General features: G+C 37.4%; 1 protein-coding gene across 1 annotated transcript; it reads right to left on the minus strand.

Moving 5' to 3' along the window:
* Positions 1-9,733: 9,733 nt before the first annotated feature.
* On the minus strand, positions 9,734-10,714 carry LOC109260324 (olfactory receptor 2C3). The gene has a single exon (XM_019438481.2). It carries the CDS (start codon positions 10,712-10,714, stop codon positions 9,734-9,736), a length of 981 nt encoding a protein of 326 aa, XP_019294026.2.
* Between the last annotated feature and the right edge of the window lie 4,027 nt (positions 10,715-14,741).

Genomic DNA, 14,741 nt, shown 5'->3' on the forward strand with positions numbered 1-14,741 from the left:
CAGGGAATACTATGAAAAATTATATGCCAACAAACTGGACAACCTGGAAGAAATGGACAAATTCCTAAACACCCACACCCTTCCAAAACTCATTCAGGAGGAAATAGAAAGCTTGAACAGACCCATAACCATCGAAGAAATTGAATCAGTTATCAAAAATCTCCCAACAAATAAGGGTCCAGGACCAGATGTCTTCCCAGGGGAGTTCCACTAGACGTCTAAAGCAGAGATAATACCTATCCTTCTCAAGCTATTCCAAAAAATAGAAAGGGAAGGAAAACTTCAAGATTCATTCTGTGAAGCCAGTATTACTTGGATTCCTAAACCAGACAGAGACCCAGTAACAAAAGAGAACTACAGGCCAATATCCCTGATGAATATGGATTCAGAAGTTCTCAATAAGATACTAGCAAATCGAATTCAACAGTATATAAAAAAATTATTCACCATGATCAAGTGGGATTCATTCCTGGGATGCTGGGTTGGTTCAACATTCGCAAATCAATCAACGTGATACATCACATTAACAAAAGAAAAGATAAGAACCATATGGTCCTGTCAATCGATGCAGAAAAGGCATTTGACAAAATTCAGCACCCTTTCCTAATAAAAACCCTCAAGAAAGTCGGGATAGAAGGGACATACTTAAACATCATAAAAGCCATTTATGAAAAGCCCACAGCTAACATCATCCTCAATGGGGTAAAACTGAGAGCTTTTTCCCTGAGATCAGGAACACGACAGGGATGTCCACTCTCACCGCTGTTGTTTAACATAGTGTTGGAAGTTCTAGCATCAGCAATCAGACAACAAGAGGAAATAAAAGGCATCAAAATTGGCAAAGATGAAGTCAAGCTTTCACTTTTTGCAGATGACATAATATTATACACGGAAAACCCGACAGACTCCACCAAAAGTCTGCTAGAAGTAATATATGAATATAGCAAAGTTGCAGGATACAAAATCAATGTCCAGAAATCAGTTGCATTCATAGATACTAATAATGAAGCAACAGAAAGACAAATAAAGAAACTGATCCCATTCACAATTGCACCAAGAAGCATAAAATACCTAGGAATAAATCTAACCAAAGATGTAAAAGATCTGTATGCTGAAAACTATAGAAAGCTTATGAAAGAAATTGAAGAACATATTAAAGAAATGGAAAAATATTCCATGCTCATGGATTGGAAGAATAAATGTTGTCAAAATGTCAATACTACCCAAATATCTACACATTCAATGCAATCCCAATGAAAATTGCACCAGCATTCTTCTCGAAACTAGAACAAGAAATCCTAAAATTCATATGGAACCACAAAAGGCCCCGAATAGCCAAAGTAATTTGAAGAAGAAGACCAAAGCGGGAGGCATCACAATCCCAGACTTCAGCCTCTAGTACAAAGCTGTCATCATCAAGAAAGCATGGTATTGGGACAAAACAGACACATAGACCAATGGAATAGAATAGAAACCCCAGTACTAGACACACAAATGTATGGCCAAGTAATTTTGACAAAGCAGGAAAGAACATCCAATGGAAAAAAGACAGTCTCTTTAACAAATGGTGCTGGGAGAACTGGACAGCAACATGCAGAAGGTTGAAACTAGACCACTTTCTTACACCATTCACAAAAATAAACTCAAAATGGATAAAGGGCCTGAATGGGAGACAGGAAACCATCAAAACCCTAGAGGAGAAAGCAGGAAAAGACCTCTCTGACCTCAGCCGTAGCAATTTCTTACTTGACACATCCCCAAAGGCAAGGGAATTAAAAGCAAAAATGAACTACTGGGACCTTATGAAGATAAAAAGCTTATGCAAAGCAAAGGAAACAACCAGCAAAACTAAAAGGCAACCAACGGAATGGGAAAAGATATTTTCAAATGACATATCGGACAAAGGGCTAGTATCCAAAATCTATAAAGAGCTCACCAAACTCCACACCCGAAAAACAAACAATCCAGTGAAGAAATGGGCAGAAAACATGAATAGACACTTCTCTAAAGAAGACATCCGGATGGCCAACAGGCACATGAAAAGATGCTTAATGTCGCTCCTCATCAGGGAAATACAAATCAAAACCACACTCAGATATCACCTCACGCCAGTCAGAGTCCCCAAATGAACAAATCAGGAGACTGTAGATGCTGAAGAGGATGTGGAGAAACGGGAACCCTCTTGCACTGTTGGTGGGAATGCAAATTAGTGCAGCCACTCTGGAAAACAGTGTGGAGGTTCCTCAGAAAATTAAAAATATATCTACCCTATGACCCAGCATTAGCACTGCTAGGAATTTACCCAAGGATTACAGGAGTACTGATGCATAGGGGCACTTGTACCCCAATGTTTATAGCAGCACTCTCAACAATAGCCAATTATGGAGAGTCTTCATGTCCATCAACTGATGAATGGGTAAAAAAATTGTGGTTTATATACACAATGGAGTATTACATGGCAATGAGAAAGAACAAAATATGGCCCTTTGTAGCAATGTGGATGGAACTGGAGAGTGTGATGCTAAGTGAAATAAGCCATACAGAGAAAGGCAGATACCATATGTTTTCACTGTTATGTGGATTCTGAGAAACTTAAGAGAAACCCATGGGGGAGGGGAAGGAAGAAAAAAGAGGTTAGAGTGGGAGAGAGCCAAAGCCTAAGAGACTCTTAAAAACTGAGAACAAACTGAGGGTTGAGGGGGGGTGGGAGGGTGGGGAGGGTGGGTGATGGGTATTGAGGAGGGCACCTTTTGGGATGAGCACTGGGTGTTGTATGGAAACCAATTTGACAATAAATTTCATATATTGAAAAAAAAAAGAATTCAAGGACTCAATCCTTTTTGTAATTGCACCAGAAACAGTAAGATAACTAGGAATAAATCTAACTAAGAGGTAAAAGATCTGTACTCTGAAAACTGTAGAACACTTATGAAAGAAATTGAAGAGAACACAAAGAAATAGAAAAGCATTACATGGTCTTGGATTGGAAGATTGAATGTTGCTAAAATATCTATACTACCCAAATAATACACACATTTAATGTAATCCCTATCAAAATAACACCAGCATTTCTCACAGAGCTAGAACAAACAATCCTAAAATTTGTATAAAACTACAAAAGTCCCTGAATAACCAAAGCAGTCCTGAAAAACAAAAACAAAAACAAAAAACTAGAGGCATCATGATTCCGGATTTCAAGCTATATTACAAAACTGTAGTCATCAAGATAGTGTGGTACTGGCACAAAACAGATACATAGATCAATGAAACAGAATTGAAAACCCAAAACTTGACCCACAACTATATGATAAACTCAGCTTTGACAAAACAGGCAAGAATATTCAATGAGACAAGACAGTCTCTTCAACAAATAGTGTTGGGAAAACTGGATGGCATTATGCTGAAGAATGAAACTGGACCGGTTTCTTACACCATATATAAAAATAAATTAAAAAAATAATGGAAGATCTAAATGTAAGACAGGAAACTATCAAAATCCTAGAGGAGAACAAAGGCAGCAACCTAATTAATGTCAGTTGGTTTAAGTTCTTCCTAGACATGTTGCTGAAAGCAAGGGAAACAAAAGCAAACATGAACTATTTGGACTTCATCAAAATAAAAAGCATATACATATTGAATGAGACCATCTACTAAATTAAAAATCAGTCTACAGAATGGGAGAAGACATTTGCAAATGACACATCAGATAAAGGGATCATATCAAAAATCTATAAAGAACTTATCAAACTCAAACCCCAAATCCAAATAATTCAGTTAAGAAATGGGCAGAAGACATGAACAAACACTTTTCCAAAGAAGACACCCAGATGGCAAACAGACACATGAAAAATTTGCTCAACATTACTCATCACCAAGTTAATACAAATAAAAACCACGATGAGATACCACCTAACACATTTTGGAATTGCTAAAATAAACAACACCAGAAACAACAGATGTTGAGAAGGATATGGAGAAACAGGGACACTTTGCACTATTGGTGGAAATGCAAACTGGTGCAGTCAATCTGGAGAATAGTATAGAGGTTCCTCAAGAAACTAAATATAGAAATACCCTACAATCCAGCAATTGCACCATAAGGTATTTACCCAAATGATACAAAATACAGATTCAATGGGGTTCATGCACACCAATGTTTATAGCAGCATTATGAACAATATTCAAAGTACGGAGAGAGCCGAAATGTCCCTTGACTGATGAATGGGTAAAGAAGATGTGGTATGTATGTATATGGTGAAGAGAACAGTGCTCAAAATGTGGGTTTTTAACTGAGAACACACAGTCACTAAAAAGCTAGGTTCCACAGCAAGTATGACCTGACCTCATACCATTTTCCCAAATTCTGTACTCCATGACTATTTTCATTATGCACACAGTGGTCTTAGTTCTCAAAAAAAAGTGAATTCTCCTGAAATTAATTTATAATGTACCACAATACCAATCAAAGTGGCAATAAGATATTCTTGGGATCAGTAGGAAGGGAACTTGTGGCATTTAATCTGCTAAAGCAAACATTATAACAGCCGTGAAAATTCTAAACTGGAAGAAACAAATATTATCCATGCCTTTATCAACTAGATGATAAAATGTCCTATAAAGCTGCAGTTACTAAAAGTGGGTTACTCATACAGAAATTATTAAATATTACATGCACAGAATTTTTATTCTCCAAATAAATGTATATACATAGGACATTTAGTATATGGAAAAGGTATAATTTCAGGACAATGGTTAAAATGTAACTAATGAAATGAATTGTTTGGGGACTATTGACTAAACATTTGGAAATATTAAATTTCATCCTTTCTTTCTTTCTGTCTCACATACCCAGTCATTGCAGATGGAATGGATTTAAAAGCTAAACATAGAATAGAAAATCATAAAACAACAAGGTAAACAAAATCTCTAAGTATAATTTCAAGAACCAAGCTATAAAATCATGTCCTTTCCCAAAGTCTGAAAACACAAGACGACATTCATTTTGAGTCTCTAGGGCCCTTAGTTACCTGGAACTCTAGGATGTGTCAGAAATACCTTCCCACCACTCTTTCCACACCAGACCTTTCCACATAAAGCTCTTCCTCTGCTAAACCCTTTGCTCTCCTTCCTCTTGTGATTTATTCTACACCCATGTTGTGTGTCTCACTCCCTTATTTCATCAGGGAGAGCTCATATGGCAGCTCCCAGATCTCCTGTTACCTCCTCTGAGTTCATCCCACTGGATCATTGGTCCTTTTCTTCACCTACATTTGCTATTGGCTTTCTTATTTGGTGACTGCGTAGATCTCTTATAAGCAGTGACATCATTTCTTTGGTCTTGCAGCTCCAGACAGGCCACATACATAAAATATGTTCAAATAATAATAATTCATTTAATTTAATGAAATAATGAACACAAGATGGCACCCATGCATAATTGACAGAGTTTAATACATAAAAATTAAAAGTTTTGTACTACAAAACAAAACAAAAATAGCAAAAGGATAAATACTTCACTGGGAAAAAATATTCACTGCTTATGTGGTGACATAGGGGAATAAATTCATACAACAAAAGTAAAAAGAAGAAGAAGAAGAAGAAGAAGAAGAAGAAGAAGAAGAAAAGAAAAGAAAAGAAAAGGAAAGAAAGAAAGAAAGAAAGAAAGAAAGAAAGAAAGAAAAAGAAAGAAAGGAAAGGAAGAAGAAAGAAAGAAAGAAAGGAGAGAACAGAAGAGAAAAGAAGTTAATGAAGAAATACAAATAGTCCTAAAACATTTTAGAAGGTGTTAAAACTCACTCTTGATTAGGGTGCCTGGGTGGCTCAGCCGCATAGGCGTCCAACTTCAGCTCAGGTCATGATTTCATGGTTTGTGGTTTGAGCCCTGCATTGGGTTCTGTGGTGGTAGTGCAGAGCCTGCTTCCGATTTTCTGTCTCTCTTTCTGTCTCTCTTTACCTCTCCCCCCACCCTGTCTCTCTTCCTCTCTATCAAAAATAAATTGACATTAAAAACCTCACTCTTTATCAAATGATAATAGTAAGACTGACAAGCAAAGACTGAAATGGTCTACAGAATCCAGTATTAGTAAAATTGTGAGATTACATGCCTTTCTTAAATTGGTAAAAGTATAAATTTATCGTTTCTGAAGGATAATTTAAAGATGTCCATAAAATATAAACATATGAACATCATTTGCTTCAGTATTCTAAGATCCATCATCTAGAACTAGTAGTCAAATTTTCAGGGATTTTGATACATATGGATTGAATGTAGTCTCATTTGTAATGGTGGAGATGGGAAAATGCCCTTGGTAATGATGTTTTCAGTATGCACGTGCACAACATATATTGATATGAAAATATATCTGTGATATTGTCAGTGACCAAAATTGCCAGGAAGCCCTGAGCCTGCTCTTCTCTGGTTAGGTTTCTCAACTTTTGGTTTCTTCTCTTGGAACGAGGAGCTTGCCATATTGAGTGTTCTCATAGTTTTTAACCTTCAAATTTTTGATACCATATGGCTTCTGACACTTCATCCATTGCTCTGTCCCAAGCTGGAAGAAAAATTGGTGTGTACTGAAATTTAGGAAATAACCTTAGTCTGGATGCCCCCAAGGCAGAGGCCATGCCCAGTGCAATTGGGCTATGATCTCTAAGAACAGAGATGCAGGGCAAGGGCAAAGATGGATTTGGCCATGACCAAGCGTGACTGGTGCTCAGTCCTGTGGGGGCCAGAGAGCTGTATGAAATTGTGGTATTGTGATGTTGAAATATATACATTAGTCTTGGTCTATGGTCCACGTTTCCTGGCATGTAATTCCCCAAACCCCTGTAATTTCCTCAGTGATTAGAGCAATAATCTTTCATTATAATATTGTTTTTTTCCCCCTCGATTCCTGAAGTAGCTTTACAGAAATAAAGGTTAAATGGCTGTCATTTGTTATTTATTAAAAAAAAATCCTTTCAACCACACTTGAGCTCATGATAATGAAGTGACTTTTGGAAAATCTCTTGATAAACACCAGATCAAGGTTGTTTCCAGGGGATTCACTCATGTGATTAGAAAATTGGAACTTTCAGCCCTCACAACTTCCCCAACATCTGCGGTGGAGAGAGTGGGTAGAAGTTGAATCAATCACTAATGGCCAATAGTTTCATCAGTAAAGCCTAGGTAAAGAAGACTCCATAAGCACTCAAAAGTAAGGGGCTTGGGGAGCTTTTGGGTTGGTGAACAAGAACCATCCGTGTGCTGTTAGGGTGATGCACTCCAACTTCCATGTGTACAAAAACTGTGCTTGGGACCCTTCCAGACCTCCCCCCATGTATCACTTAATCTGGCTCTTTATTTGTATCCCTTAATATCCTTTGAAATATATCAGTAATCTATTAAGAAACTGTTCTGAGTTCTCTCAGCCACTCTAGTAAAGTAATCAAACCTTAGAAGGGAGATGTGGGAGCCTCTGATTTATAGCCGGTTGCTCAGAAGCACAGGTGACCAATTGAATTTGCATTTGGCCTCTAAAGTGAGGGTAGTCTTGTGGGACTGAGTCCTTCACCTGGGGGTCTGATGCTATCTCTAGGTAGATATTATACAAATTGAATTAAATTGTAACACCCAGCTGGTGTTAGAGAATTGGCTGGTGTGAGAAAAACACCCACACAAAATACATCTCCGATCAATTCCCTGAGGGATGAAGGGGAATCACATCTCAATCACCTCTTGTTCTTGTGGTCAGTGTGTCTTCATTTCAAGGCTGTGCAAGCTTAACTTCAGCATGATCTTCACAGCAAACAGTATGGAAGGAGACCCAGACAGGAAGTGGGGTGATCCTGGACCTCTCGGCTTCTTTGAGAAGCTATCAAAGATTGTGCAAATGGTTGCAGCAAGAGCGGCAGGAGCGACAAGAGTTACGATGGAATCTAGAAGGTCTGATGTATTGGGCAGAAAAGGGGTTCAATACGCAAAAGTAGGTGGTTGGCTTTCCAATATAGCATGTAAACATCTTTTCTACTGTTACTGTGACTATAGGACATATACTCAAATAGGATAGGCATTCACTCTTCCTAAATAGGGAGACCTTTCCTCACTTCTCCTCAGGCAGGCTGCACTGCCTCAGAATAGCTCTGTTGGAGGCTTCCCCAAGTTCTACGGACATGGGGCCAGAAAGTGTGTGAAATATTTGGTGCTAATTTCAGTTATTTTGGACATCAATCTGAGGCGCAATCACACTTTGAGTATATCTTCTTGAATTCCAGACAGGATGTCTTAATTTCATGTTAAGCATTTAGGTAACATTTGGGATAGTAAATGACCCATCAGCCATGGCACTTAAGGAAAGTAGAGGAAAATATGAGTAATGTTTATTATTATCCTCTGTATAAGACAGGGCTTGAGAGAAGAGCAGAACAGAGCCCAGTGCTATGCTTCATGGTTTTGGGACGACCTCTGTGCTCGGCTTTCTCTGAATAAATTGATGAGAATATGCACTGCTGTCCGAAGTTAGACCTAGACTTGAGGTCAGGAAGATACTGCATGTTTGGGGAAATGGGGAGACCAGAGAGTCCTCCTGCCCCTTCCTTGCTGTTATATTATGAATCTGTAAAACGTTATCTACTGAGCTTGATCACAACCACAAGCAGGCAAAGGAAAATAACTGCCTTTAAACTTTGGAGGATTTTCATTCATCTTTCCATGTAGTCAGGGAAAGTTAATATTCAGATTAAAGTTTTTTTCTTCAGATATTGAAAATTTTTATATAATACTTTAAAAATTATTTTCCTTCATTTTTTTCTTTTTCATTTTTTGGTACTAAATAAAATTTAAAAATGTTAATGCACTCCATTGCTCCCTTCGCGACTCATGGACTAACATTATCATGCGTCTCTGCCCTTTCTTGCTTCTCTTCCCCTACCTAAAAGCCCATAAAAGTTGTACAATATTTAGCCATTCACAAAGAAAGAAAAAGCATGTACCATTTTTACAGCTGTAACAACATCTTATACCAGCAGCAGAGTGAAAAGGACAGTCCCTGTGAATGTCCTAAAATATGATAGTAAAAGGAAGTTTTCCCAATGGTCAGACTAAAGGTAGTTCGACTAAATGGATAGAGAAAATGTGTGAAATGGACTCATTATGAATAACAAAAGACGTACCTCTCATCCAAATCACTCAAGAAATTCCAATGGTCCCAGAAGCTTTGTACCACCAGGCACAAAGACCAAATTCCTATATATTTCTTATTGTGTGGTTAGGGATTATAGACAAAATGGTAAGCATGTCTATGGATAGATAGATCTAGAGTTAAATCTCAGCATAAAATCTTAGTAGTGTTGTAATTGCCTAACCTTTATGAAATTCATAATATTTAACTTGTGGATTTGTTACAAATATTAGGAAAAAATGTAAAACAGTTCACACAGATTAGTCATCTCCAAAGGCAATTACTAAAAGCAATTAAAAAAATAACAATGAATATATATAACTATACAAGCAATTAACAATATGACAATTAGCATATATATTATATATAACAACATAAACAACTAACAAAACAATAGGATTATTAACAAAAAATTAAAACAGAAAATACTTTCTCTTAGCCTGAAAATGATGTATGAACACATTCATATCAGATTGTCACCTACCTTGAACTCAAGAAATATTGGAATAGAAGCTACATCCCAAATATCCTGTGTCCCCAATCAATTTTGTTATCTTTAATTTTTTTCTTACTTCTCACAAGTTACTCACATCTCTAATATGCCCCAATGATCCTGCAAAGCCACAGCAATTCTCTGATGCAATGTGCCTGAGAGCCTTCTTCACATCTTTGTTTCTGAGTGTGTAAATCAGGGGGTTCAGCATCGGGGTGACAACAGTATAGAAGAGGGCTATGAACTTACCCTGTTCATGAGAGTTACTCTTGGCTGGCTGGAGATACATAAAGATGATGCTCCCATAAAATAGAATCACAACTGCCACATGGGAAGAGCAGGTGTTGAAGGCCTTTCTCCGTCCTTCTGCTGACCTGATCTTCATTACAGCCCAGGCAATGTGGCCATATGAAACCAGGATGAGACCCAGAGGCAAGACAACAAAGATAAAGCTGGCCACATACATCTCCACCTCATTGAGGCTGGTATCCACACAAGCCAGTTGCATAATGAGGGGCATCTCACAGAAGAAGTGGTCAATGCGATTGTTTCCACACAGTGGCAGAAGCATAGTGAGTGTGGAGCCCACTATGCTTGTAGTCAGACCCCCAAGCCAGGAAGCAAAGGCCAAGCTGAGACAAAGCTGTGGATGCATGATGACAGTATAATGTAGTGGCCTACAAATGGCGACATAGCGATCATAGGACATGACTGCCAGGAGGACACATTCAGTGGCCCCCAGCCAGTGAGAGATGTAGAACTGGACCATACACCCTACAGAGCTTATGGTTTTCTGTGGTCCCCAGAGGTTGACCAGGAATTGTGGGACAATGCTTGTGGTAAAGCTAATGTCCAGGAAGGAGAGATTGGCAAGGAAGAAATACATAGGAGTGTGGAGGTGCACATCTATGCAGGAAACCAGAATGATGATGCCATTGTCCAAGATAGACACCACATAAAACCCTAAGGCAATGATGAAGAGGATAGGTTCCAGTGAGGGTCGTGCAGAGAAGCCCAGGAGTACAAAGACTTCTGGAGAACTTGCATTGGCTATTCCCATCATCACATGCAACCAGAAGTAAGACTAAAAGACCACCTGCAGTGAGTGGGGGGCACAGGATATGAGGTATAAAATGATTCTGTCAGCTAGCAAACTTTAGGCATAATTTTATATCCATTGTTCTTGAAACCATCTACCTAACTGCTCTGTGGATGATGTTACATCATCTTCCTGAAGGCTAGTTTGGAAAGACATGAAAATATGCATAACCTAGGGGAAAATGGACATTGATACAAAAATCTTTACCCTGGTTATTTTATTGAAATATTGCTTACAGTAACAACATCTGGAGTCAACCTGTGTTTAGTGATCAGGTTTTTCTTGAGTACCAGATGGTATTTCATGTGATGAAACACCGCAGAGGCATTAAAATTGTTCCCTTGTCATTCCCTCTCTCAGTTAGTGGCCAAATAAAATCCATCGTGACATTTCTCTTTTTTCTAAATCCCACAATTAACAAATTTTTGCTTTATCATAAAATTCAGGTTTTCATCATTTCTTGTAACCTTACTGCTACACCCCTGGACTATGCTGCCATCATTTATCACCTGAATTATTGATCTAGTATCTAAACTTGCCTCCCTGCTTTTCTCATTAGTTCCCTTCAGGGCATTCTGAACACAGAGGCCAGAAGATTATGTTAAGATACAATGTGATCATATGTCTCCACTGCTTAACACCCTCATTTTCTTTGAGTAAGGCTTGCAGTGTCTTTCTCCCAAGACATCCATCCACAGACTTGCTTTATCACCCTCTTCAGGTTGTTTTTCAAGTCATCTTCCATTGAGGTAAATGTCTTATATTTTTTTAAGTTTTTATTTAAATTCCAATCAGTTAACCTATAGTGTAATATTAGTTTCAAGTGTACAAGATAGTGATTCAGCCCTTCCATACAATGAAGCAAAGGTGTAATTTAATACTGAAAACCCTCCCAGCTCCCTTCTATTCCTTTATTGCTTTATTTTTATTTGTATTACTTATCACCATAGAACAAATATGCTATTCTAATTTATTATGTTTGTACCTGTCTAACTCAGCTAGAGTATAAATTCCATGGACTCATGACTCTGTTTATTTTGCTTCTGGGTCCCCAGTGCCTAGCTCAGTGTGTGGCTTATGAAAATCCCTTAATCAATAGTAATTGAATGAAAAATTGTGAAACAGGTCATTAGAATATGTTTATGGTCATGATGGAGGAAGTACCAGAATGATATAAAGGCATAATTAAGGAATCTTCAGTGTAATCTCACAGCAGTGTTTTCAGGAAAGAACTATTGACCCAGATTAGTCCCTCTTCTTACACAGGTGGAAGAGAATAAACCATGACTTAGCAGGGAGAATGTGGGAAGTCAGAAATCCACATAGAGAAAAATGGACAATTCCAGTCTGCTTCAGATGTCCATGAAAAGTTCTGAGGTCCTTCTTTAAAAAAAAGCATTAATATTTTTCTTCCTTGTCTGTTACAAGGAAGAATAAATTCATTATAACTACAATCCATCCAGGTGTGAAGAACAGAACAGCTATAAACTCAATTGTCATCTCTTTTAAAATCCCAAGGGGTTTTAAAACTCTAAACTCATCTCTAAAACTGGAGGTTAACCAAGGAAAATAAACTTAAACACATATGTTCATTCACATATTTAAAAAAATACATACACAGTTTCCATCATGAATATATAAAAATGGGGCTCAGAGAGCTTCAGCCATTTGCAAAAATGTATGAGCAGAAGCTGTACCAATGTGGAGGACACTCAGCCAACATTAGGAGACAATTATCTGATTGTTATATAGTAGATCAGTATAGAACTGATGCTCTGTAAAAGCATCTGGAAGATGGATTTGGACCCCCTTCAAACTGGGGAAACATTGAGAGTTGTGAGAACATAGATGGCTTCATAATATGGATATGAAAGAGAAGTGAATGAGGACAGATGTGTGCAACTGAACCATGATACAATAGAGTGATTATCCCTTACAGAAGTCATCTTGGGTGAGCATGGGGACATGCAAAAGTAAGGGGCAAAACAGAAAACTACATTGTTGTCTATGGATATTAGCTTACCCTCTGTGGGGATGGGGAAAGCACATGGACTCACATATGAAGAAAATGTATGAACATCACCAGAGATGGTGGCCATAAGGTCAGTCACGACATAACAGTTCAGTAGAATTTTTGAGGAAGTAGAGACCTTTATGGTGACCTGATCTATTTCTAGAACTTTTCAATGATTTACCCAAAGTTCCATAGCTGCTCAGTGCTAGTACTGCAGCTACACCAGAGACTTTCAGATTCTTAGTACAAAAATAGCATTCCAAGTAGAGGAGAAGGTTTGTTCATTCACAGAGATTCACCAAAACTGTCACAATAAATAATAATTCTTGAAAATGTGATCCCTGCCCAAAGTCTTTGACATTATGACAAAGAAAGGTAGCATAGAGACAGTTATGAAAATGTTTTGAGTTCAAGTTTTGAGTCAATTATGCAGTCACAAACTCTACTCCTGGATGTAGATAACCTGCTAAAATACCAAAGACCTCAAGAAGAGCAAGTCAGATTATTGAAATAGATCAGTGTTCATCAATCTTAACTGGAATTGTCAGAAACTCTGTGACACCGGTTCACCTTAAATACCATAAACAAACAAACAAACAAACAAATAAACAAAGCCAAGAATGTCACTTACTGATGGTGATCTAACAGCAGCATCTCCCTGTATGGAGATTGGAAATGTTGTATAATGGGGAGTATTTTACTTCAAAGATGGATAAAGTCCATAAATTCAGTGGATGTGGCATTAAAAAGTAGGAAAATAGCCATGGGATTTGAGAAACCCTAAAATATTGTAAATCTCCAACTCATTGATGGCAGACATGTTAGGTTCTATTTAAATGCATGTCTAAAAACACATTCTTGAGTTTTAAAATCAGCATAGGTTGAAATTAGAAGCACTTTTTTTTCCCCTACGAAAACTGTTAGCAAAGAAATGAGGATGGCTCACAGTGTTTCCAGAATGGGATATACATGCCGACCCTCAAAGGACCAAGTGTGTCATAAAACCTGTATAATCATGAGACATTCATTTTATCCTCTGGAGCATTGAGGAGGGAGACAGAGGGTGATGTATATGTCAGGGGAGTGAAACTGGAAGGAAAGAAACTTTGGGGATTTTTTTTTTCCCTACTGAATAATTACAATTTCATTGTAATCAAAATAATTGATTACTTTTATGAATAAAACATTATTTTGTTTTTATACTGCCAAACATTGTTTATAAGAACATAAGAATGAACTCTCTCTGCACAAAGATTTATCATGCAGTGAAGGAGAGAGTCTGAATATTTTCTTATTACAGTAATTTTAGTACATGCTGCTATAGATTTTTTTTTAAATTTAATTGTATAATCATTTGTGTATACCACAGCAATGAGCTAACATCTTTTCTTTAAAAATGAGATTATTTTTTATTGTATTAAAATGCATACAACATATAAATTTACTGTCGTAACAATTTTTGAAATATACAAATCAGTGAAATTGAGTGCATTCACAAAATAGTGCAACTATCACCAACATCTAGTTCCAGAACTTTTTTGTCACCCCAGATGTTACTGTTCATTTGCTTTCTCTCTCTAGGCTCTGGCAACCACTAAACTGATTTCTGTCTTTAAGAATCTGCCTATATTGAATATTCCACATAAATGAAATCAGGTATTTTATGGCTTTTTGTGTTTGGATTCTTTCACTTAGCATAATGTTTTCAAGGTTTATCCACATTGTAGCATATATCAGTATTTCATTTGTTCTGATAGCTGAATGAATATGATCATTGTGTGACTTCACCATATTATATTTACCTATTCATCTACTGATGAACATTGGATATATTTGTTGATGGATATTTTGGCTGTTTCTACTTTTGGCTATTGTGAATAGAGCTTTTGTGAACATTTCTCTGCAAATTTTGTTTGAATGTCTTTTTTCAGTTATTTCAGGTGTGCAGCTAGGAGTGGAACCCCTGGGTCATATGAT

Source organism: Panthera pardus, unplaced genomic scaffold, assembly GCF_024362965.1.
Source record: "Panthera pardus isolate Hobbes unplaced genomic scaffold, ASM2436296v1 HiC_scaffold_1, whole genome shotgun sequence".
Classification (NCBI taxonomy): Eukaryota; Metazoa; Chordata; class Mammalia; order Carnivora; family Felidae; genus Panthera; species Panthera pardus.